This window comes from Protopterus annectens, chromosome 7.part0, assembly GCF_019279795.1.
Source record: "Protopterus annectens isolate FY-2018-M chromosome 7.part0, PAN1.0, whole genome shotgun sequence".
Taxonomy (NCBI): Eukaryota; Metazoa; Chordata; order Ceratodontiformes; family Protopteridae; genus Protopterus; species Protopterus annectens.
The window spans coordinates 1074479498-1074505847 of record NC_056739.1 but is presented as its reverse complement, the minus strand read 5'-3'; the positions used below and the strand labels follow the sequence as shown (position 1 = coordinate 1074505847).

Genomic DNA, 26350 nt, shown 5'->3' with positions numbered 1-26350 from the left:
CATCATCTGAATACCCTACCATCAGTCCCAAGGAGCGTACAGTGGTTATAGTATCCATTCATGATCACAGTGTGCCTCTTAGAAAACTTCAGTAATGTATTATTTCCAAAATTCAGAGTCTGCTGCCTAAGCCACAGTTTCTGATCTCAAGTCCACAGGAACGTATGAGCATTAGATATGCTTAGTAAGAAATGTGTTGCTTGTGCCCTACCAATAACAGCCCTTAACTTCTTTGGAGACATATTGCTACAGTAATCACTTGAAAAGCAGCAGAACTTTCTGGCAAAGTGAGGCGTAGCAAAACTTAAACAGCTGCTGAACATGAAGTGGAATGCAGTGCTGCAAGTACTCAAAATGTCAGACAAGGCCAGTTATAGTGCATACAGTCTGCAACAGCAGGTGTCTGCATTAATTGCTAACCCTGGCTGAGGCTTACCATCTTCGTGCAGGAGTCTTGTGGTGTCATGAATGCCCCAGTTATGTACATGATTTACATATCCTATGCAAAAGACAATCCTTGCATAAGTTGCATTAAATGAGGGAGAGAGAGGCAGAGAGAGAAGAGAAATCCTTGTGTAGTGGTTAACATGTTCCAGGCATCCAGAAAGGAATACATTAGGAATTACTAATTAGTGAGCCAACCCTTCTTTAGGCATCTATGGTTTTATACTATTGGATGTGTTGGAATTTTTTGTTAAAAACTCCTGAAGAAGAGGGTGTTTCTACAGAAGCAGGTTTTGACAAGACTATTGATTGTAAGGACAGAAACATGTATGCCTCACTTCTTCCATTCACATTCATGCATTCCACCCGCTGAAAAATAGGCGGGGGAATGTTCACATTTTGGGCAGGGATCGCAGTGGATTGGTGGGTTCTGTCTCAAGTTAAAAGCAGGCATATTGTAATCACAGAACAAATTGGTGCCACTTGCTTCAGGCCTAAGCAACCTCCTAGTCAACATGTATTGTGCTTCATTGTTTTTTTTTTTTAATCATGAAACAGAACTCAAAACTGCAATAAGAATAGAAAAAGCTTCACCCCTCCATTTTTTGGTAAACTCTGCCTCCCTACTCACCCTACTTACACACACACACACACACACATATATATATATATATATATATATATATATATATATATATATGTGTATGTATATATATATATATATATATATATATATATATATATATATATATATGTATGTATATATATATATATATATATATATATATATACACCAAATTCTGTAGTCACACATTAGTGGGGAATAGTGACAAACCCTCTTGCTCTACATTGCACCACTGGCTTGCACAAAGTGCAGGTGGTTTTAGCCAGCTGTGATTAAAACAACGTGAAGAAAAGCTGTTGACTTTTAGGTACACGCACATAGTACGGGTAAAGAATCAAGCAACTCACAATGGATTTCAAGAACTGGAAGCATTCATCGCATTTCAAAATGTTAACAAAAAAGAAAACACTTCTTCAATCAAGGAATTCAGTTTCTTTGCCGGAAGGTAGAAACAACTGTCTTCCATGTCTTCTCCAGCACAACCAAATAACAACATGAATTGGTGTATGGTTAAAAACAATATCTCTGATGTATCCTGGCACCACTAGAATCTGGCAAAGTAATCCATGGAGCTATTTTCTTCCAAATAAACATATTTGATTCAAGCTGTGAAGTATTCATTTTATACAGTTAGTAAAATATATAAACGACTTAGAATACAAACAATAAACAGCACTAATCAAAAACATCCCGGAAATTACCTTAGGCTGAGAATACTGTTTTTATTCTGATTCTTCCTAGCTCCAAAAGAGAGAAAAAAAAAGAAATGTGAGTCATTCAGTCTTGGTGGCTTGCACTGAGATTTGTTGTAACCATTGCATCATATTTTTCTGAAGGAAGTTGGTTTTTATAGGTCTCTGTTATAAAGACTGCTAAGAGGGTATGGCCAGCTGGACAAAATCTAGCCATCAACATTTAACAAATAATACATAAAGAATAAGTTTGTCATTTATAAGAGCTTGTGAGTGCTTATCCTGCGGTGGAGAAGGGTGCTGTTATATTCCATGGAGATGTAAGTGTATTTCAAGGTTAGAAATGTCACAGGAAAATTTTAAGATTCCAGGTCACAAGCCAGTTTTTCCAGTTCAGCACTTTAATCTTTGGTTATTCTTCACTGCTCAGAGTCAGAAAGTCTCTAGCTATGGTAGTGACCTTCCTCAGATGAATGATCCAAAAGTCTATCCTTATTTGGACAACTGGCTTTTTATCACTCATTTCACTCAATTAAATGCAGCAAAGGATTTTGCCTTCTCCCTTTTTGAAAATATGTATGCCACACTAAATTAGCAGAAACCACTGTTATATTATGTTCTACTCAATCTAGTCCAACACTGAAAGCTGTATTAAAAGATGGATACTATCCAGGATTAAGCATTCATGCCATCAAATAGGATATTAAATCTTCCTTGTACTCTGTGGATAGGTTTTTCAGAATTTAGGGGGCACATATTTGCCTGTTATGTACAAAGAGGCTATTGTGCTGTTGACAGAGTAAAAATCCTTTTGTTCTGAAATTGTTTGATGTTGGTGTTGATAACTGAATGGTGTTGGGGTGTCATGTATGGACACTTGAAAGATGGATAACTTACTGCTTCTTATTGTAATCAAGATGCCTACATGGTGCATGCATTTGGGGTATCACACAGATGAATGTGACTTTTCAAAGGCATACAATAAAATATTCTGGTCAAGACGAGTTCAGCCACATGGAGCCCACCGTATTTTTTTGAATGACATTGTAATAACATACACAGCAGCATCATGTTAAAAATCCAAAATCAACTAATTGAACTTTACTGAATCTTATGTTTCAAATTCACTAGGTACTGGCCCTTTTGTTTTCCCTTCAAGATCGTGAATGTTCAGACTTTGTTTTCTGACCCCAAATGTTCCTTGTTATTGCTAGGATGGTTTCACTATGAAGTGTAGTACAGACTCACATATACATTCACACACTAGTAATAAAGCTTCCATCATGAACCAACACTATTCCACATAATGAACCGTTTTAACAGATTCATATAGCTAGATGCTTTCACTATGAATCAAAACAGCAGATTAATGTATACATTCCCACATTAGCTTGGATTCTTTCAGGAGTAACCAGGGAGCAGATTCTCCTTCCTAACCTTCATGTCATTCAAATGGACAGGGCTTCTTTCAGTTTGCACCTGCTCCTTAAAGATTTATTCTTTGTGTATGTGCTTATACATTTATGTTACCTAGGCTGTTCTCACTGATTCAGAGATCTGTTTAGAGAGAAGCACTGTGGTGACAGCCTCCCCATATACAACATCTTGTTAGAATTCAGATACAATAGCATAACAGTATAGGTGCACAATACTCAGAGTTGGTTGCTGTCGGTAGTAGATAGCATTTATAGGACAGTTAAAAAGACATATATTGAATCTATAACTATTGCAAATTATAGAAAAGCAGTATCAGTTCTTAGAAATTGCTGAATTTTGGTGTAGATGTATAACACAATTAGTTACAAGGTCCTAGTACAGTGGCGGCTGGTGACTTCAAATCAAAGGGGGGCTGCAGGAGACAGCTGAATGGGTGGGGTCAATGGGAAGGGGTGTGGCCAACTAGAAAGGGGAGGGGCTATGCTCAAACCACAAAAACTAACTAAATACACTGCCCTGGGTGCCAAACCATCATTATGAGAGTCCAATCAAGACAAAATGAAGTGTAGAAGAATAAAAATATTTCAATGTATTGGCTGCATGACAACTTACTTAATATCTAGATGGAAACAAAAAGGTTGTGAGGCATGAAAAAATAAATTACTTTTTAAATACATTAATGGAATGCCAGTCAAAATCAAGTATAAGAAAAACAAGCAGCACTCAACTCAAACCACTTCTTGCACTGCAGTTCTAATTATAATTTATATTCAGCTTTATTAAAGTACCAAGTAACATGCTGAAAGTAGAAATCTCTGATGCCCCCACTTGTAAAAATGTTTCTTATCCAAAAAAAAGACCTGCTGCCTGACAACTATCTACTTGTTTCATGGGGAAAACATGATCAAAGTAAAAATTGAAAAGCAAACAAGAAATAAGCTCAAGATACATTGCTTAAAAGGATTACTGTACAGTTTATGGACCACACGATTGGCATTATGTTTAATTTACGGGTAAAGCCTGCAGAGATGACTGGAATCTCCAAGTGTAATCAGCCAAGCTTACCTGATAGTCATTAAAGTATTGCTACTTAAACACAGAACAACAGGCACTTTGAGTAATAAGCATAAATCAACAGTACAAAAAATATTTTTTATTTATTATTTATTTATTTTTATTTTACATTTGTTGACCGGGCTAGTCCAACTGGATATATGTCCATTTTCAGTAGAGGCCCGGGGAGAAAAGCTCCATAAGTTGTACAAATTCACAAAAGGCATAAAAATGTTACATGAGAAACATAGCAATTTAAACAGATGATTTAATAAGATACAAAAAAGTTTTTTTTTTTTGAGTGAGCATTAGTCTGGATTAGTGCAGGAGCAAAGCCAGTGTTTACTGAGATGAATTTTTAGTTGATTTTTAAAAAGTTGGAAAGAGAAATATGACAGAAACCAGACCATTCTGCAAAAATCAAGGACAGATGAAAAGCCACTCTAGTACTTGTGTCTACCTTGGATGGGGGGGGGGGTACTCTGCACATTTACACTGCATAACTACTCCTTGCCTTGCTTCGATGCATCCAGTCACTACATGGGGGAGTGGGGTGCAACAAGTATGTCACAATTTGAAATGTCTCTGGCTGACTGTGATGGCCCTGACACATTTCTCATACCTCTCAACCTCAGAGCAAGAAATCTGGACAAAGCCATACAAAGAAGTGGGACAAAGGCCCAAAAATAAGGACAATTTTTAAATATTGCTCTTATAAACTTAGAAAGATAATAGAATAGGTCTTGCATTAGTATGAATTTTCTGAATGGTATGAAATCTGAAACTCAAATGTCTGTCATTATTTTCTAACTTCAGTCTTTGATGATTTGTCACTAATTTGCCAAAAAAAACCCACAATTTTATGAAAAATGGACCAAAAATGTGATGTAAAAATATAAAATAGCCACACAATACAGCTGTGAACCTGTCAAAGAAGGGACACTTTAATATTAGTACTGCTAACTTGAGCAGCTGACAAAATAAAAGAATCTACATGCATTTCTGAAATAAAAGTAATCTATAACTCTGATTATTAATTATTTCTTAATTGTAAACCCTCCATGTTTTCTTCCAAAATTGCTATTTTGCGGAGGGATTATTAGGGGGAAGAGCAACATTTTGAGCCAAAATCAGGAACAGTTGAGAGGTTTGGCTATGCCTAATTCTATAAAGCAATTTATTTGCATATACCTCTCAACTTGTTAATGCAATAAATATGGGCAAGGCCAAATATATTGGGGGAACATATAAATAGTACTAAAAATTGCTGTTGTATAAACTGAGACAGTTGATAGAACAACAGGTCTTACTTTAGCATGCATTTTTCTGAAGGTTATGAAGTCTGAAACTCAGTGTGTCATTATTTAGTGACTTAATTCCTAAATGATTTGCCAGAAAACCACAAATTTTATGAGGAACAAACCAAAAATAAGAACCAAAAATCTATTCATTCTTTGGAAATCTGGACATTTGGGAGGTTTAGTTCAGCTGGGGCTGTCTTTAAGTTTGCCGCCCTTCCCCCTCACAAAATCATGGTCGAATGGCGCCTCCCCCTGCAGCCATTCCAATGATCCATTACTTGGCTATTTCACTCCATTTACCATAAACACTAATGTGCATACTGATTTACTTCTATGATGATTTGGACTTCATTTGAAAGTTTTATTTTGCATTTTACAGCACAAACACTAAGACATCTGCTAAACAAACTTAGCATTAAAACTTCTCTGCCCTTGAAACTCACATTCATTGAAACAGCATTGAAACCCACATTCAAAGAAAATACATTTTACCAGTGGCAGATAAAGATTAATTCTGGGCTGTTTTCAAATCATAGACCCCTTGCATATGAAACATACATGTGCTCTTTGATACACCTTCCTATTGTTTTGAACATTTTTCCAGTAAACTATGAAACAAAACGCATGCACCAATAATGACAAAACTGCCCAATTCAGAACATCTTTCCAGTAACCAATGAAACAAAATGCATGCACCCATAATGACAAAACTGCCCAATTCAGAACATTTCCATCACAAAAGTCTACTCAAACTTCTACAGTCCACCATTATCAGTAAATATGCCCAATTCTACAGTCCGCCATTATCAGTAAATATGCACAATTCTACAGTCCACCATTATCAGTAAATATGCACAATCTCTAAAGAAGTAAAAAAGTCATCTAAACAATTCCACATTAAATAAATCTGTAACTAATGAAGAGGTTGCTGCTAGCAAGCACCTTTATATGTCATGGTTTCATCGAAAAATAAAGTGTCTGATGCCCCTGAGGAATAAATTGCCTATATTACATTAAAATGATAAACTAGTAATATTGCAATAGGAAATGGATGGCAAACTGATAACAGGCTCATAGTTAGTATCTTAACTTTTTCAGTACGGCAGCATTCACCCCTTGTGGGAGTAGAACCAACAACCTTCTGCATCAAAAGTAAGTACACAACCTGTTGTGCTATTAACAATGCAAGCTGACTTAGCATAAGCAGCACTAAATTTCTCTTCCCCTGCAGCTCTCGGCTCCTTGTAAAATCTACTCAATACTCAACTGCATCTCAACTTCACAGCACAAGGAATCTGGAAAAAGACAAATTTATTGGGGGGGGGGGGGTCAAAAGCCCAAAAACCAGCGACACATTAAACATTGCTTGTATAATCTTGGAAAGTTGCTAGAATAAAATGCTGTGTTACCACCATACATTTTACTACCAATGTCCCTGTGCAAAACAGTCAGAGCAACATACCACTATGCCAAATCACCTGTTTTATGAAAGTAAAATGCTGTGCTACCACCATACATTTTACTGCCAAGGTCCCTGTGCAAAACAGTCAGAGCAACATACCACTACGCCAAATCAGCTGCTTTGTGAAAGAGCGGAAGACTGAAACTTAAATGACTATCATTTAATTAATTCAGTTCTCACCATAGCTGTCAACCTTTTAGCACAAAACACCTGGACAAACCCAGTAATGAGGGAATACAGCCCTCAAACATATTCAGTGAATTCAGTTCTTGCCATAGCTGTCAACCTTAGCACAAAAAACCTGGACAAAGCCAATAATGGGGCAATACAGTCCCAAAAATAAGGACAAATTTCAAATATTCATCTTATAAACTTAGAAAATTGCTAGAATAAAAGGTTGTGTTACTATGTATTTTCTGAAGAATATGAAGTCTGAAATTCAAATGCCTGTCAATTTTACTTCTGATGGAACAAAAACAATTTTCAGCAGAGGCCCAGGGAGAAATACTGCAGACACATGTCTTTGTAAAATGGCAGGACACCAGAGCAAATCCACACAAACACAGGGATGAGATGCAGACTCCACACAGAAGGCACCCCAGCCAAGAATCAAACCAGAAAGCCTATAGCTGTGAGGCAACAATGCTACCACTGTACCATCAAATATGTAAAGAATTAAACATTCAGAAACCTGAAGTCTGAAATTCAAATGCCTGTCAATTTTATTTAACATTTGTTAATCAGGACAGTCTGACTTGGAACAAAAAAACAATTTTCAGCACAGGCCCAAGAGGAAATAATACTGACATGTCTTTGTAACATGGGAGGGCACAAAATCAAACCCACACAAACACAGGGAGAAGATGCAGACCCCACACAGAAGGCACTCCAGCCAAGAATCAAACCTGAGAACCTGCAGCTGTGAGACAACAATGCTACCACTGCATCATCAAATATTAAGCCACAGATATTATGAGGAACAGATCAGATCAAATATGAGGCAAAAATCTGCAATTTTATTTTTTACAAATGGTGATGGGTAGGGAATTCAGGTCCTTAACACCTGCATACAAGGTACAGGGTTCAAGCATGAGGTATTCCCTACCACACCACCATGAGTTTGTTCTAGCCACCAGTATATAGCAACTGGGGCATACACACACACACACACACACACACACACACACACACACACACACACACACACACACACACACACACACACACACACACACACACCTCTTAGCTGGAGTGATGTAGATCCCATCCCTTCGTTCCATTAAATAAATCCATAGCTGTCCCTCTTACCTGGAGCGATCCCATAGCTGTTAGTGCACTACAAACCTGCCCGTGCATTACGTCCGTTGGAGCACATCCACTACGCGAGATGTTCTTCCCCAACGAGACTCCAGCCTGCCGACGTTGCAGTCCAAGTCCGATCCGTTTCCAGTGACAGTCTATGCAGTTACAACTGCATAGACTTCTGGGATCTCTGCTCTTCCATGTTTCCCAGTCTGGACTGCTGCTGAAACAGTCTGCGCATGCTCCAGACTGTCTCAGCAGCAGTCTGGACTAGTGCGAAAGTCCGCAAATTTTAAATTTTGTTTTATCTTTTATTTTCTTTAATTTCTTTATTTTTACAGCTGGGGCGGCTGCAGTCCGGCAGTCCAATAGCACTGGCTGCCTCTGCTAGTTAGAGATTAGGTAACTAACTAGAGCAGTACCAAAACTACACACAGCATATCCATTAGTATTAAGACGACTATGCTTGTAAAAACTCCTACCACTTTAGTATAGTGATTGAGAGTTTCAGAGCCACTGTGGTCAGTTGATAGAGAATCAATCTGCTGAAGAACAGGGGGAGAAATTTTCAAGACTTTCCATGGAATAGTTATTAGTTTGCAGTACAAGGGATGCCAGTACACAGGCTTTTATTTATTTTAGAGTTTCTTATTAGATAAGCATATTTTTTAAGGAGTTGCAGTTTTCTGCCTCCCCTAATTTCATGTAACATCTAATTCTGAGTTTTAGGTACCACTGTACTGAGTCTGCTTTAAGCAGCTCCATTCCTGTTCTTGTTACATTAAGGCAGTTCTGACAGCATGTTGTTAATCACCTTTGTAGTGACCCTATGAACAGTCACCTGAAAGGCTAACAAAGTGCCCTGAGCATATAGACTTCTTGGCTTTATAAGATGTCTGTAAGTAGTGTTTACTTCATTAGCTGCTTGACAGTTAGCTAGGTGGGGTGATTTAATTCTTGCAGAGATAATCGTGGTAGATTTTCTACATTCATGCTGCCAGCCATGGTAGCTTATGGTATGTTACCTCTATTCTGTAAATGTCTTGTCATGGTGTGTTCAGTGTAACACTGCCTTGCATTCACTGTATGAAATAGATGGTTGTGGTTTGGGGATTCAGGCAGTTTTAGATTCTGTAAATAAATTTAAGTCTTTCTAATAAGCTATAGAAGCCATGCTATGTTCTATAACTATGTCAAGACATTTTTAACAAAATGCTACTTCTGTATGTGAGCTGTACAGTTGTTTTATAATGAGGGTGTTAATATATTATTTTTTCGTTTTCTTAGCATTTGGTACTTGTTAGTTATGCTGGAGCCATTTCTTAGGATGTAGTTTTCTATGTCTTGGAGGCAGGTGAATGTTGTTTCAGTCCTTGCGTCAGTGGCACTGACACATTGGGCCAGATTTCAAAAGAGTTGTTCTCAGTGTAAGTCTGCCCTGATTCTGAAAGACTTGCTCTCATTGTAAGTGACTTACTTCAGTAGAAAGGCCTATCTACAAATTCTTCTGCATACTCTTTATGAAGATACAGAGTAACCAAGACTTTGTCACTCACTCCAGTGGTATTCTAGGTGTCAGTTTTTATTACCTAGACATCACCGAGTAGAACCTGACTCTCTGATGATTGTTGTTCACTCTGTATCACTACACTAAAGGGGTGGTAGTTTTTACAAACATAGTTGTCTTAATACTAATGGAGTAAATTCCAAAACACCTGCTGTCAGTGTAAGTGGTCATGTGTGTGTGTGTGTGTGTGTGTGTGTGTGTGTGTGTGTGTGTGTGTGTGTGTGTGTGTGTGTGTGTGTGTGTGTGTATATGTATGTGTGTGTGTCAATATCTACAGGTGACTTGGGCTTAATTAGTAGTTTAGCCACCTGATGAAAATGGAAGGGATTTTAGCTGAGCCCATCCTCTGAAGAAGATGGGGGCAGAGTCAGACTTGTACTGCCAGTATCCCTCAGAGGAGGTGTGGTAATGCAAATGCATAACTGGGGGCATTAGGTTCAATAAGCTGCTGCTTGGTGACAGCTTTCAAAATGGACGTATGGCAATATAATCTCAGAATTGAAGGGCATTGTGGGATTTCGTGGTACATGGATTGTATGCTCTTTCACCCAAGCATTGAGGTAGGCCATTTCTAAACTCTCATTGCTGGGTGTGGGATGTCAGTGAGGGTGGCCACCTGAATGGCTGCTGTCCTCTGGAGAGCTGTTGTCTTAGCACTGGGTGGAATCTCCAGATCAGATGAATGAATAGGCCATGTCTGATTGAGGGTGGGCTAAATGGTTGTCTGACATGGGAGGCAAACTGCACATAGAAAAACAATGTAACAAACACATCCTCAAACATTAATATTTGGGCTGATGGTGCGAACAAGTGCTGACTTGCCTTAGTGCCAGTCTTGTAACACACCAAGCCATCACCTGCACTTCTCCTTCCCAACTAGTTCTTGCTGCCATTTTCATGCTACCATATTAGCATTCACATCACTCCAGACACTCACCCCTGCCTTTGTAACACTGAAAGTCTACCACTTACATACTCCAAGACATGTGATACCTTTCTCTCCAGCCCTCTTATTCAAATTCTAACTTCTTTCTTACCTCTGGAGCCTTCTCCTCATATGGAAGCGTGATATTATCATTCCCATCTCAAAAATAGCAGAGCTCCTCTGTACCCATCCCTTGCCCACGCCTTCTGTTACTGACCATGGTCAGAACTCTTGAGAAAATTATATGTTCCCAATCAGTGGATTATCACAATAACTATCCTGATGTATGTGTGACAAGTATGGATTCAGGAAAGGTTGCAGTACCCTTACTGCCCCACTCTATTTAACCACTGCTGCATTTCCACATGATGGAAGAAAGGGCAACTAGAGGTGCAGCCTTTTGTGACCTCAGCAAAGTTTTCAGCCTTTTTCTGTTTCTGTTAACTGATCTTAAAAGCCCACAGACTAGACAATATGGCTCTTGAATTGTTCCATAGCTTTCTGTTCCTAGCATGTGAATTGTTCCACAGCTGTTCCTATCATGTGGACAATCTACAGAAGGAAATTACAACTGTGTTGAAACCATGTTATTGAGCCACTGTGTTTTTACATGCAAAGCCTACTATGCCCTGGCAAGAAGGATTCTCATCTCACTTTTAGAATAAGGCATACCTGTTCTTTCCTTGACTGATACCAATCAAGTCAGACCCCAGAGCTTCCTAAATAACATTTGTTACTTCATGGTCCCCTCCTCAGTAGTGGAATATATCTTCCATGCCCTTCCCAAGACAGTTGTTTTACTATTGATGATAGGCCCCTCCTTCTGATTTCCTTACTCACATTTGTACTTCTGTACCTGAACCATTGTCTCTGGCTTAGAAGTACAAAATCATTGTGATTACTGTGTTTATTTAAACAGTATCTTTACCGTAGTACTTCTGACTCCAGTTCACTGATTGTTTTCCCAAATACAAGATTCTCATTAGAGTGAAAGTAAGTGTTTTACTTGATAAAAAAATCTGGAATGCCAAGTTGTCTCTAATGAGCAGAAGTTTTTATTTTTAAAACAACAAGCATCTTTATTAAATTATCACTTATGACATAGGCAGTCATACATTTATATGAATGAAAGCAAACTATATTGACATATTTTTAGTTGCAAACATTATATATCGCTTATAATCTATCCAGTCACTGTCAGGCAAACATTATATAGCTCATCCCAAACCTGCCTTTTTTAAACCTCATGCCTTCTCTGCATGTATTGTTAACACAATTCCCATGTTTTACTATTTCATTTCTTCCTGCTCTTTTCTTCTTCTTCTTTCGGCTGCTCCAGTTACGGGTCGCCACAGTGGATCATCTGTTTCCATTTCTTCCTGTCCTCTGCATCTTACTCTGTCACACCAACCACCTGCATGTCCTCTCTCAACACATCCATAAACCTTATCTTAGGCCTTCCTCTTTTCCTGTTACCTGGCAGCTCCATCCTTAGCATCCATTTCCCAATATACCCAGCATCCCTCCTCAGCACATGTCCAAACCAATGCAATCTAGCTTCTCTGGCTTTGTCTCCAAACCATCCAACTTTTGATGATCCTGTAATATACTTCTTTCTAATCCTGTCCATCCTCATCACACCCAGTGCAAATCTTAACACCTCCAGCTTTGACTCCTGTCTTTTTGTCAGTGCCACCATCTTCAACCCATATAACATAGCTGGTCTCATTACTGTCTTGTAGACGTTCCCTTTCACTCTTATTGGTACCCGTCTGTCACAAATCACTCCTGACACTCTTCTCCATCCACTCCATCCTGCCTGTACTCTCTTCTTCACCTCTCTTCCACACTCACCATTACTCTGAACTATTGATCTCAAGTATTTAAGCTCATCCACCTTCGCCAACTCCACTCCCTGCATCCTCACCATTCCTCTATCCTCCCTCTCATTCACACACATATATTCTGTCTTAGTCCTGCTGACCTTCATTCCTCTCTTTTCTAGAGCATATCTCTGCCTCTCCAGGGTCTCCTCAACCTGTTCCCCACTCTCACTACAAATCACAATGCCATCTGCAAACATCATCGTCCACATGGACTCCTCTCTGATCTCGTCTGTCAACCTGTCCATCACCATTGCAAATAAGAAAGTGCTCAGAGCTGATCATTGATGTAATCCCACCTCCACCTTGAATGCATCAGTCACTCCTACGGCAGACCTCACCACTGTCACACTGCCCTTGTACATATCCTGTACCACTCTTACATACTTTTCTGCTACTCCTGACTCCTGACTTACTCATACAATGCTACAACTCCTCCCTAGGCACTCTGCCAAATGCTTCCTTTATGTCCACAATGGCACAATGCAAGTCCTTCTGACCTTCTCTATACTTCTTCATCAACACTCTCAGAGCAAACATTGTATCTGTAGTGCTCTTTCACAGCATGAAACTGTACTGCTGCTCACGAATCATCCCCTTCCTTCTTAACCTAGCTTCCACTATTCATTCCCATAACTTCATGCTGTGGCTGATCAATTCTATCCCACTGTAGTTACTACAGCTTTGCACATCACCCTTACTCTTAAAAATAGGTACCAAAACACTTCTCCAGTCCTCAGGCATCCTCTGACTTTCCAAGATTTTGTTAAGCAATCCGGTTAAAAACTCCACTGCCATCTCTCCTAAACACCTCCATGCTTCCACCGATATGTCATCTGGACCAACAGCCTTTCCATTCTTCATCCTCTACATAGCTGTCCTTACTTCCTCCTTGCTAATCGATTGCACTTGCTGATTCACTATCCCCACATCTTCCAACCTTCTCTCTCTCATTCTCTTCATTCATCAGCCCCTCAAATACTCTTTCCATCTGCTCAACACACTCTCCTTGCTTCTGAGTACATTTCTCTCATGATCCTTTATCACCCTAACCTGCTGCACATCTTTCTCAGGTAGGTCCCCCTGTCTAGCCAATTGGTACAGGTCCTTTTTTCCCTCCTTAGTGTACAACCTTTCTTACAACTCATCATACACCTTATCCTTAGCCTTAACCACCTCCCTCTTCACCATACACCTCATCTCCTTGTACTCCTGTCTACATTCTTCATCTCTCTGACAATCCCACTTCTTTTTCTCCAACCTCTTCCTCTGTATACTCTCCTGCACTTCCTCATTCCACCACCAGAACTCCTTATCTTCCCTCTTCTGTCCAGATGTCACACCAGGCACCTTTCTAGCTGTCCCTTACCACCTCTGCTGTGGCTGCCCAGCTATCTGGTAATTCTTCACTGCCTCGCAATGCTTGTCTTAACTTTTCCTTGAACTTCACCTTAAGTTATCCTTTTCCAACTTCCACGATTTGATTCTTGGCACTACCCTCACTCTCCTCCTCTTTTTCTTGATTGCCAATGTCATCCTACAGACCACCATCCTATGCTGCCTAACTACGCTTTTCCCTGTCACCATTTTGCAGTCTCCAGTCTCCTTCAGACTGGCTCTCCTGCATAGGATATCAGTATCATAGCTAATGTGCAGAAGCTTTCATCCTGCCTTTAGCCTAGACCACCTAGGTTTAATAAACTATTCATGCGCTTTAGGTGCCTGCTGAGAGGGGTGGGAGAAAGTGGGTCATCCTGGCTTTACCATCTTGTGGGAAGGTTTCTGGCAGAGTCCCAGTGCAAGAGATCTGCCTATGAAGATATCAGATATTGCAGCTCCCGCAACATGGAGCTCAAGGAGCATGAGCTCAATGAGTGGTGTGCAAACATTCCAGCTGAAGCTCAAGGAGCATGAGCTCAATGAGTGGTGTGCAAACATTCCAGCTGAAAAATGCAGGTGGCAGAAGCTCACTACAGCTAGAATAGTATTGGTCAATGGGACTTTTGTGAGCATAATAAAAATCTGATAATCCCTGTTAGATGATGCTAGTTATCACTGACGTTTACCTTTTTTGCAGGTGTTGAATGATGCTGGGAATTTACAAAAATGAATGACCCAATAGGAGATAGGAACTTGATTAGTACAAGGAGATGTAGCCAAAAAAAATTCGAACGACAAACTGTACATTCAATGTTGTGATTTTATCCAATGGAGGTATGTTATTAAAGTGCTACTCAACAACTGAAGTGCTGTCAAGTGCCTTGGTGTACTGAATGGGCCAATGAACTAAGACGTCATCATCATCATCAGCCCCCTTTTTTCACATTTTTTTTTACATGGGGTCAGGGTATCATGTTAACTGTCACCAACTTTCTCGATTCAGTGCCACACTCCTGCCTTCTTCAACACTCATGCCTGACTGTCACAGTCTTCTTTCACACAATCCATCCAGCTCTTTGCTGGACTTCCTCGCTTCCTCTTACCATCTTCCTGTCTGTCCCAAATCTTCCTCACCAGATTGTCTTTTGATTTTCTGCATGTGTCCAAACCACAGTAATCTGTTCTCTTTGATCTTTTCTGCAATTGGAGCTACTTTGGCTTCTGCTCTTATGTCCTCATTTCTTCATCTGTCCCACAGTGTGCATCCTACCACCCTTCTTAGGCACTTAATTTCCATCACCTCTAGCTTCTTCATCTGCTCTGCCTTTACTGCCCAGGTTTCTGTACCATACAGTAGTACTGGTCACACCACTGTCTGTACACATTACTTTTCAGCTTCTTGGCATTCTTCTGTCATAGACTACACTTGACAATCTATGCCAGTTGGCTGCAGCCCCTCTGATTCTAGCTTTGACCTCCTCATTCAGACTTCCTTTCTCCTCAACTACCCCTCCCAGATACTTTTACCTATTCCCTTATCTTCCCTTCTATATCTATTCTCAGCTTCTTCCGATGCCATTCTTAGCCAATGAGCTAAGACAGAGGTGTCAAACATCTCAGAACAATACAGAAATCTTTTTTGGGTTCAGACAGAGAACATACAGACTAATGATCTGATATGGACTGGCAACATAAGACACTTTGGGACTGAATCTCCAGTCAATTATAAATGTTATTCTACTACTTTAGAGTTCATGAAAACAATGCAACAATGAGAAAACACAGGAACAAGATGTTAAAGTGACAACCTAAAAACGGTATATAGAAATACTTTACTTCTTGCATCATGATCATAGAAATGCATTAATGGGGATGATCAAAGTACATTAAATCAGAGTAATGTCCACTGTCTTTAATTAATACTTCATGAGCTATCTACTCTTCCCTTCTGCAACTACGTTATGTTGTTTTCCACTCTCCATTATTTTTCCCTTCCCTCCTTTCCCTTATAAATTAATTCATCCTTTTCTGCTTCTTCTAAATCTCGTTCTTCTCCTCCCTGCCCTACCTCTCTCTCTCTCTCTCCTGTTTTTCATCCTTCCTCTTTAGCTCACCTTTATTCAAGCTACTCATCATCCTATTCTACCCTCTGCTTATTTCTTGTTTCTCTTCATTTTATTTATTTTCCTAATGTGTGTACTGCCTCTTTTTCACTTTGCACCTGCATATACCTTTCATGTTGTTGAATTTATGGTTTATTAAGTTTTTTTGTCTTTAACAAAACTATTTAATCTTTCTAACTACATAACTTAATTTACTTACTTTATTTTTAAACATTTTTACTCCACGTAATTTTACATCCTTTTATGATGTGTATGTCTGTTTTCAGAAAAATTTTCAGTTATCTCTGGAGATTTTCTCCCTGGGCCTCCTCTGAAACCGGGTTCTCGCCCAGTCTGACTATCTCAGTAAACATGGCAAGATGCCAGGGCACTTCTATGGGCTAGGCTTGTAAAGGCTCCAGGGCCATTGGCCTAGTACACACCTATGCACAAAAGATAAATAAATAAATAAATAAAATTGGAGTACATCTATGCCACTGCTATGAAACGGAGCATCCTTTGACAGATACATTTTACAAAGTATTTTGGGTTAGGGATAATCGGCTTTGCATAATCAAAGCATTGCGTAGCTTGCATTCAAAAGGTTCATTTTATTTTACTCTGAACATTTGTCCTGTTGTAAGGACTTGCTGCATGATCCATCTTAAAGTGAGAGAAGGAAGGTATGTAACTTACTCGTCATATCACTGGCTGTTTACTAGTAGCAGCAGCAACAGAACCTGGATTTCCTTCACTTCCTACTTCTACTGACTGCTCTCTGTACCAAGAGTTATCCTTATATCTGACAGGTATCAAAATGCAAGGGTGAAACCTTTTCCAGGTACTGCAGTAGCAGCTTATGGAGGGCAGGATCGTTAGTGTAATGACTGAGCAAGAAGGAAGCTGCTAAACGACACTCAAGCAGTTTTAATTAGTATCGGCATGGGAGTTAGAGTGGCATTACTGTGTGGCTGTTCTTATTGTAAGCTGCTTAAAACATGGTGCATATGCTGTCGACAGTTTGCCATGATGTAAGTGTTCTTACACAGATATATTGTAAGAGCCATTCTAGACTATCTAGTGTTATAGTCATTTCCTAAAGCAGGAGCATAGTTAGTCTATTCTGTGGTCATCTGCAACCCACCAGAATAAACCTTTTTCTGTTGTGGGCAGGGTTTAGTCAAGTGTTTCAAGGAGAAGGAGAAATAAAATATATATCTAAAACATTTACGTACTGAGTTGCTATAACGCCAGAAATAAAAATCAAGTATATCCATCCATAAAAGTGACATTTTCTGTCACTGAAATGTGCCAAAACAAAAATATCAGCCTTAACAAGGGTCAGATGACGTCTACTACTTTAACATAGAACTGCTTGCAAGTTTTACACCAGGAGTCACAAGTGTGTGCCTGAATGCTGAGGGATCATTACTGAAACCAAAAGAAGCCCTGTTCAAGTCTTTTAGTGATAGCCTGCAAAATGTATACCTAAGCATCTTAGCGTCATTCCTGAAAAAAAAAAAAAAAAAAAAATATATATATATATATATATATATATATATATATATATATATATATATATATATATATATAGTGGATATAACAAGTTTACACACCCCTGTTAAAATGCCAGGTTTTTCTGATATAAAAAAAATGAAACCAGTGTTAGGGGAAAAATTATAAAAAATAAAAAAATGTGCAATAAGCTGGTTACATAAGTGTACACACCCTTAAACTAATACTTTGTTGAAGCACATTTTGATTTAATTACAACATTCAGTCTTCTTGGGTAGGAGTATATCAGCATGGCACATCTTGACTTGGCAATATTTGCCCACTCTTCCTTGCAAAAGCACTCCAAATCTTTCAGATTGCGAGGGCATCTCTTGTGCACAGCCCTCTTCAGGTCACCCCAGAGATTTTCTATTGGATTTAGGTCTGGGATCTGGCTGGGTCCATTCCTAAACTTTAATTTTCTTCTGGTGAAGCCATTCTTTTGTTGATTTGGATGTATGCTTGGGGTCATTGTTGTGTTGAAAGGTGGAATTCCTCTTCATCTTCAGCTTTCTAGCAGATGCCTGAAGATTTTGGGCCAAAAGTGACTGCTTTTTGGAACTGTTCATAATTCCCTCCACTTTGACTAAAGCCCTAGTTCCAGCTGAAGAAAAGCAACTCCAAAATCATGATTCTGCCACCACCATACTTCACTGTGGGGATGGTGTTCTTTTGGTGATGCAAATTGTTATTTTTGCGTCAAACATACCTTTTGGAATTGTGGCCAAAAAGTTCAACCTTGGTCTCACCAGACCATAACACATTTTCCCACATGCTTTTGGGAAACGTGATGTACTGTGTTGCAAATTTTAGCTGGGCCTGGATATTTTTCTGTGTAAGAAAAGGCTTCTGTCTTACAACCCTACCCCATAGCCCAGACATGTGGAGAATACGGGAGATTGTTGTCACATGTAGTAACAACCAGTACTTGCCAGAAATTCCTGCAGCTCCTTCAGTATTGCTGTAGGTCTCTTGGCAGCCTCCCTGACCTGTTTTCGTCTTGTCTTTTCATCAATTTTGGACAGCTGTCCAGTTCTTTGCAACTCCACTGTTGTCCCATATTTTCTCCACTTTTTGATGACTGTCTTCACTGTGTTCCATGGTATATCCAGTGCTGTGGAAATTTGTTTGTAGCCTTCTCCTGACTGATACATTTCAACAATGAGATCCCTTTGATGCTTTGTAAGCTCTCTGTGAACCATGGCTTTTGCTGTAGCAGACAACTGAGTAAATGTCAGGAAAATCTTACTAGGACAGCTGAACTTTATTTTGGGTTAATCAGAGTCTCTTTAATTGATGGCAGGTGTGTACCCAAGAAGGCTGAATGTTGTAATTAAATGGAAAGGTGCTTCAACAAAGTATTAGTTTAAGGGTGTGCACACTTAGGCTTATTATACGTTTTTTATTTTTATATTTTTTATATCACAAAAACCTGGCATTTTAACAGGGGTATGTAAACCTTTTACATCCACTGGATATATATATATATATATATATATATATATATATATATATATATAGAGAGAGAGAGAGAGTATATTTTATATACATACATATATATATATATATCACAGCAAGAGGTTCCCCTGTTCGATTCTCAATAATTGGGCTGGGGTGCCTTCTGTGCAGACTCTGCATGTCCTCCCTGTGTTCATATAGGTTTCCTCCAGGTACTCTGGTTTCCTCCCACATTCCAAAGACATGCATTAGGAGGACTGGACACTCTAAATTGGCCATAGGTGTGAGTGTGTGTGAGAGTATATGGTGTGGACGAACAACCATGGCAGGGCTAGCCACCTGGTGGTGTAAACCTTGTCTCTAAATGATTGTCATTGTGGAAGTGATACCCCAACCCCATGTCATACCTCTCAACCTCTTAGAGCAAAAAATCTGGGCAAAGCCTAAAATGATGGGGCGACAATTTGGGACAGATTTTAAATATTGCTCTTACAAACTTAGAAAGTTGATAGAATAATAGGTTTTGCATCAGCATGAATTTTCTGAAGGATTGTGGAGTCTTAAACTCAAATGTTTGTCGTTATTTAATTACTTCAATCCTCAGCTATTTGCCAGAAAAGTACAGATTTTAGGAGGAACACACCAAACATATGAGGCAAAAATATGGACATTCTGTGAAAATCTGTACAGTTGAGAGGTATGCCCATGTGGATGGATAGATGGATGGATGGATGGATTTATATGCACATACATACATACATACATACATACACAGGATCACATAATCACATAGTGTATTTTTATTTTTATTTATCTTTTGTTGATTAGATTAGTCTCACTAAGTTAGTAGCCTCTTTTTAAGGGAGACCAGTGGTAGCATTTATTGGGTCATCAGTAAGTCACTTACCTTTCCCTTATATTTGACTAGGAGAAAGTTGGCTAAGACAAGAGAAATTCCCTACTTTTTTTCTGTAACTGGCATGGGATCTTTTACATCCACCTGAGCTGCAATCAATTCAAGCAGATGGAGACTCAGTTTAATGTCTCATCTGAAGGATGGCACACTCAGGAGTGCAGTGCCCCCTACTGCTGCAATAGAAAAAAAATAATACAATTAGTTTGGATGGGAACATAACCCACAGCCTTCTGATCATCCAGCAATAAAGATGTGTATACTACCTGTTGAGCCACTTACACTGTATTGGGGTGGTATAATACTAAAAAGAACTATAGCATTCATTTATTTCTTAAAGGATGATAGCAAAACCCAGTCCTTCCTTCTATCCACCCATTCATTTAGCCAGCCAGCCATCATTTCATTTATCCATTCATAATTCCAATAATTCACTTTATCCTGTACAGTGTCATGGGGATGTCTGAGCTTGTCCTGATAATAATTGAATGAAAACATTTTAAAAAAATCCAGTCTAGACGGGGCACTGGTCTTTCTCAGAATGCACACTCATGTTCACTCATTACTTGTACCAAAAAGCAATTTGGAGAATGTCAGTTCACCTACTGCATGTCTCTGGGAGATGGCTTGGCAGTGGATCACCCACAGAAGATGTGTGCAAGAACTATGTGCATACTCTCTGCAGAAGTGCTGTGAGGTGGCTGCATCACTACACTGCCCTACAGATTTTAGAAAGCATATAATGCACACATTCAAGATACAAGCATTTCTATGACTTTAAAACTAAAAGCATGTGATTTGTAGAAAATACAGATGCTTAACCAAGTCTCTTGTACTGAAAGTGTTAAGAGTGTGATCTCAGACCATTACAGAGATACAACCCTCTGTGTGTATGGCCAAATCCAGGTAAACAAAAAAAAAAAAATATATATATATATATATATATATATATATATATATATATATATATATATATATATATACACACATGCTGCTGCACCTTAACAACCTTGATGGATTTCTTAGATTTACCATGTCACATTCTTTAGAATCAGTTGATTATCTAGACGTCACGGTATACCGTGAGTCTGGATGTATCAAGACCAAAGTTTTTCACAAAGCCTGCTATATGGCTTCATTTTTATCTCCAGACAGCATGCATCCACCTAGGATGTTTGACAATATAGTTAGAGGGCAGGCGTTAAGAGTTTCACGCCTTTGCTCTGATGATACATCCTTTCAGCATGAGCTTTCAGCTCTTAAGAACCATTTTTGTAATAGAGGTTACATTCGTGATAAGGTTGAATCTGTCTGCCAGAATGTCACTACTTTGAGGACAAGTTTAGGCAAACCTTATTTTTCAAGTTCTAAGCGTACTATATCCAATAGAGTACGCGCTACCAGACAGTTATCTATGGTCATACCATTTGCTAATAATAATTTTGTTGTCCATCAAGCACTGGTAAATAACTGGAACATACTGACTATAGACAGTGATATTCAGGAATTAGTTGGTAATTGCCCACAGTATACTTATACTAATACCAAGAATTTAAAGCAGCACCTCTGTTTTCCCCCCTTATCTACAGCTTACACTCTGAACGATAGGGTTGATTTATATGGTACTAGCAAGTGTGGTCAATGCCCTCAGTGTAGGTACATAGATACCTCTAGGTTTTTCCGCAGTCCCAATGATGGCAAGCTATGGGAAATTAAATGTATTTCAGACTGTAATACACGCAACATCGTATATGTGGCTTGCTGTCAAGTGTGTTTTAAATTTTATGTGGGCAAATCTAATAGGTCCCTGAGAGAGCGGATCCGTGATCACATGTATTGTTTTGCTAGGGGAGATAATTGTAGTGCAGTGTCTAAGCATATGCTTTCTTGTGATCATCACACTTTTTTGTTTCAAGTACTACACGTACAGCCTATTTGTCTGAGGGGTGGTGACCTTGTTAATCGTACTGAAGCAGCAGAAACCCGATGGATTCTTCGGTTAGCTGCTCATTGGGGTAGGGGCCTCAATGAATCTGTTCCTTTGAAGCCAACATTAAAGGACAGATCTATTAGGTGAATTATTATCCATTCCTATAATGCACTTTGATCTATTTCTTTATTTGTTATAAACTATGTCTAAAGTTATATTTGGGCGACCTGCCTTTTTAATTCATTTGTTATTCATGAGTGTCCTTATGGTTTTTGTAGTTCCTACAGACTTTGTACTCTTTGTAGTTTTGTAGTACTTAGATATGGAAGTGACGTTTTTTGTAATTGTTTAGGAAATGACGTTTTTTGAATTTTACTACTTATGATGGCAGTTATTATATGTTTTTATTCACGTCTGAAGAAGCGGCAGGACCGCGAAAGCGCTTACGTTGATTAAACTTGGATTTCTTGGATTACATACTTGTGTGCTTTTTGGAGACCTATACCTGCATTTGTCAACACGTTTACTTGCTCTGATTTATTCTCAGCAGTTCCCTCCATATTGGGTTGCGTTTTTTTCACATCTTTTTGGGACTTGGTTTGAGCTTTTTCCATATATATATATATATATATATATATATATATATATATATATATATATATATATATATATATATATATATAGATATACACATGCTGCTGCATTTCCAAAACATTCAGTTTGCAACAAAGGCCTAGCTCTTAGTTTTGTTAAAAGTGACAAATGAAAGAGCCAGCAAAAACATAAATATATTATATTGTTATAATTATATTTTATATATATTATGACAGTAATGTGTGCTTTTTAATGTTTTAATTGCTGTGGCACACAAACATGACATAAAAATGAATAAAAAATTATATTAGAGTTTGAGATGCAGATTACCCATTGCCTTTAGAGGCAGAATTTATTGCAAGTATATCATGTGCAGTAATTTAAATTATCAGACAGTAATATGCTTAACTGAATTAAGGTGCATAGATTTGGGAATTTTGCCTTATTTATAAAACCATGTATCCTAGAGGAATCTCGTTTCATATATCTACTTCAGTGCTTTGCTTTTGTTGCTGTACAGAAACAAACATAGCATTAGTTATTATTTTTGTATGGAGTCATCCAGGCCTGTTGTTTGAATCTACCACTGTCTGCAGGCGCTTAGTCACTAAGAAGGGCAAATGGCTAAGAATGCAAATGTGAGGTCAGGGTGCAAGTCTGGGCTGACCTCTAATATATTTCTCTTACAGAAGATTTTCACTTGACAGCAGCTCGTAGTGTGTTGAAGCTGGTCACTGAGAGGAGCCATCGAACATCCATATATGAAGATACCACCATCAGTGAACAGGAAGAAACACAAAGCTTAGTTCCAGGCAGAGGTAAATGGATACGTTTATCACTATTACCATTAATAGTCATCACTGTGAAATATATAATGATCTGTGATTTAACTTTTTATATATAACCACATTTCCATTGAAAGGCTTAGAATGCGTGGGTGTGAAAAAGGGATTGAAATTGCCCTTGCATCAACAACATTCCTGAAACCTAAAACAAGTAACTTGGCATTTGTTTCTGCATGCAATGATTCGATCAGGATGTTAAGAACATAAATTATAGCACAGACTTGTCCAAATGCCCATCAATATTCTTACTACCACTTTGATCAATGTGAGATTTTTTTTTATTTATGTGGACATGATTTGCTTAATATCTTGCATTTGTTTTTACTTATTCTGACTTAAATAAATGTGTTAGAACAGTTATATAATTCTTTTTCCCTGAAGCCCCTTTTCTTGATGCACATATAGAGTTTGAAGAATTGTCCTGGAACATTTGTGACCATGATATAAGAGGTAACTGCATTTTTTTGGGGGGGGGGATATACAAGTCATTGTACCACATTCATACATCATTTAACAAGTGAAACAGAAAAAAACTTTGGAAGAGGGTGGTGGCCTTTTCCCAAAGTTGTAAGGATTGAGTAACAATTATATTTAGCAAGGGAATGCTGCAGAAGAGGAAAACAGACTGAGGGATAAATGTTTGATGCCATTTGTTGCTATAATTTTTGCAAAAAATGCGCATTAAAAATAAATATTATATTACCTTTATTTTGACCCTGTGCACCCTAAATGATCTGTATGAAAGTGGTTGCCTTTATATAACTTAAGATTTATCTTAAAAGTAGCAACAGGAGACTACTGGTCTAAAATCATAGTATTGGAATTCAGTGGAACCAAAACCATTCTTGGCCAAGTAAGACAGTTAATCCATAGTTTTCTATCTGAAAAAAGCAGGTGGGAATATTTTCTTATCTCTTCTGCTTGAAGATAATGTTTGAGAGGGGATTGGGACAGTATGAATTTAAACGTTCTTGAGGCAATACACATATCAGGGGAGTGAGGTGTTCAAGTGGATACACTGAGCTGGATTCCTATCTTGCATTGAAACTCATTCTGCCAAAAACAGTGCCGTAGTCAGAAATTAGCCTGGTTGTTATAAAAATGCTGATCTTTCAAACTTCTGCAGGACCCCATGTGTATTTGCTCTTTGTTGAAAGGGATTTTTTTTCCCACATTCAATTTATTTTCCTTTCCTTTCTTCCTCCTATTTTGGCAAAGTTTCAGGCAGACTGCCTCCTTGGTGGCTGTGGAGAAATTACCGACTCTTAACTCTATTTGACTATGTCAGACTCATCATCACCTAATGGGTCTTAATGGAGAGATGAAAAGTCAGCAAGCAAAGGAGAGTAGTAGTGCTGAAATTGAATTCATCCTCAGGTCTTGGTGCATACCTTCGCGAGGTGGGCCCTGTTTTTCTCAAAATCTCACCAAGGTGACACTGATATATAGACTGTATTTATATAGCATATATCATGGACAGAAGTAAGTCAAAAACAAAAAAAAGATAGCTGGGTGCACAAGACCCAGGATAAGAAAATGCCCAATCCTGGTAAGTGCACTGTTGCCAGGACTAGAAAAAATGACAATGTAGAATGCTCAAAATAAGGAAACATTCCTACAATGGGGCCAGCCCAGGCCCAGGGAGAAGATGGCCACCCTGTTGTAGAAGGAAGTAGCAGGCCACAAAAATTGATTGGCCAAAGAAGAGCCATAAAGACAATAGAGTGGACTATTGAGGATAAGAAAGAAATTATGTATTGTTACCATTATAAAAAGAGCCCAGAATTTTCAGGCATACGATGTACAAAAAGATTAAGAGGGAAATTAGAGGAAAGAAAAATACTTCCCCAAGAAAAACTGTCAGAAGCTTCAAATAAAAATTTGTGTTCATTAATACAATAGATTTTTGAAAAACAGTATATAGATCAATAAACTTTGATCTGTCTGGAAAAAGAAGCATCTGAGTAAGTGTGAAAATATAAACAACAAAACCTAGAGATATTTGAAAAATATAAAAAAGAAATATGGACATGTGAAAGAAAGAGAGATTTGATATGGTGCAATATTTATGCAAAGGAGAAAGCCAAATTAACTAATATAAAGAAGGTAGTCTCAAAGATATTCAAAGAGAAATACAGGCAAAAGCATCCAGATATGGAAATGTTCACAATAAAAAGATTAATAGCACAAAGATGTAATGCATTTATATCACATTATCGAAAAATGAAAATAGCGAATGCTATTTCATCGAACCTAAAATATCTAAACCACATAATATCGAACATTCAGAACAGCAAATTTTTTCCCCAAGGAAAAAATTCACTATTCCAAAACACATACACACAACACAAGCACACCTAAAAACATCAGTACACACACATACACTTATAATCCTACAACTAACCCTACACTAAACTATATATACACTACTATCTATCCACTTACCTTAACCCAAACCCTAACCCTAAGGTCCATCACTATCGCACACTCACCTAACCCGCGTCCTAACCCTAACTCACTTAACCCGCCCCTAAACCTAATTCACTTAACCTGCACCTTAACCCTAACTCACCTAACCCACGCCCTAACCCTAATTCACTTAACTCACGCCCTAATCCTAACAAACACACAATTGCACACTTACCTGAACCCGACCCGTAAATCTCCACCACAGCGCTGAAAATAGTGAAGCCACAGAACTGGCCAACCAAATTCTTTCCCTAGGAAAGAATTCGGTGTTAGCATTCGATTAAAATGGGTCGATATTAGAACATTCGAAGTTTTAAAACCTCGATGTTCTGATATAGATCCAATGTAATGTAGAAAAGACCATTAGCAAAGCAAAAGTTAAAGAAATAGAAGTTGAAGTTATGGAGTGCCTGT

At 38.5% G+C, this 26350-nt stretch overlaps 1 protein-coding gene across 1 annotated transcript in view; it reads left to right on the top strand.

The window, feature by feature from the left end:
• Positions 1–26350, top strand: part of LOC122806873 (tubulin monoglycylase TTLL3-like) — a 406187-nt gene that overhangs the window by 201053 nt on the left and 178784 nt on the right. The window contains exon 9 of the mRNA XM_044077644.1: positions 23312–23440. Coding sequence (XP_043933579.1) covers positions 23312–23440 — 129 coding nt within the window. The remainder of the gene's footprint in view (positions 1–23311; positions 23441–26350) is intronic.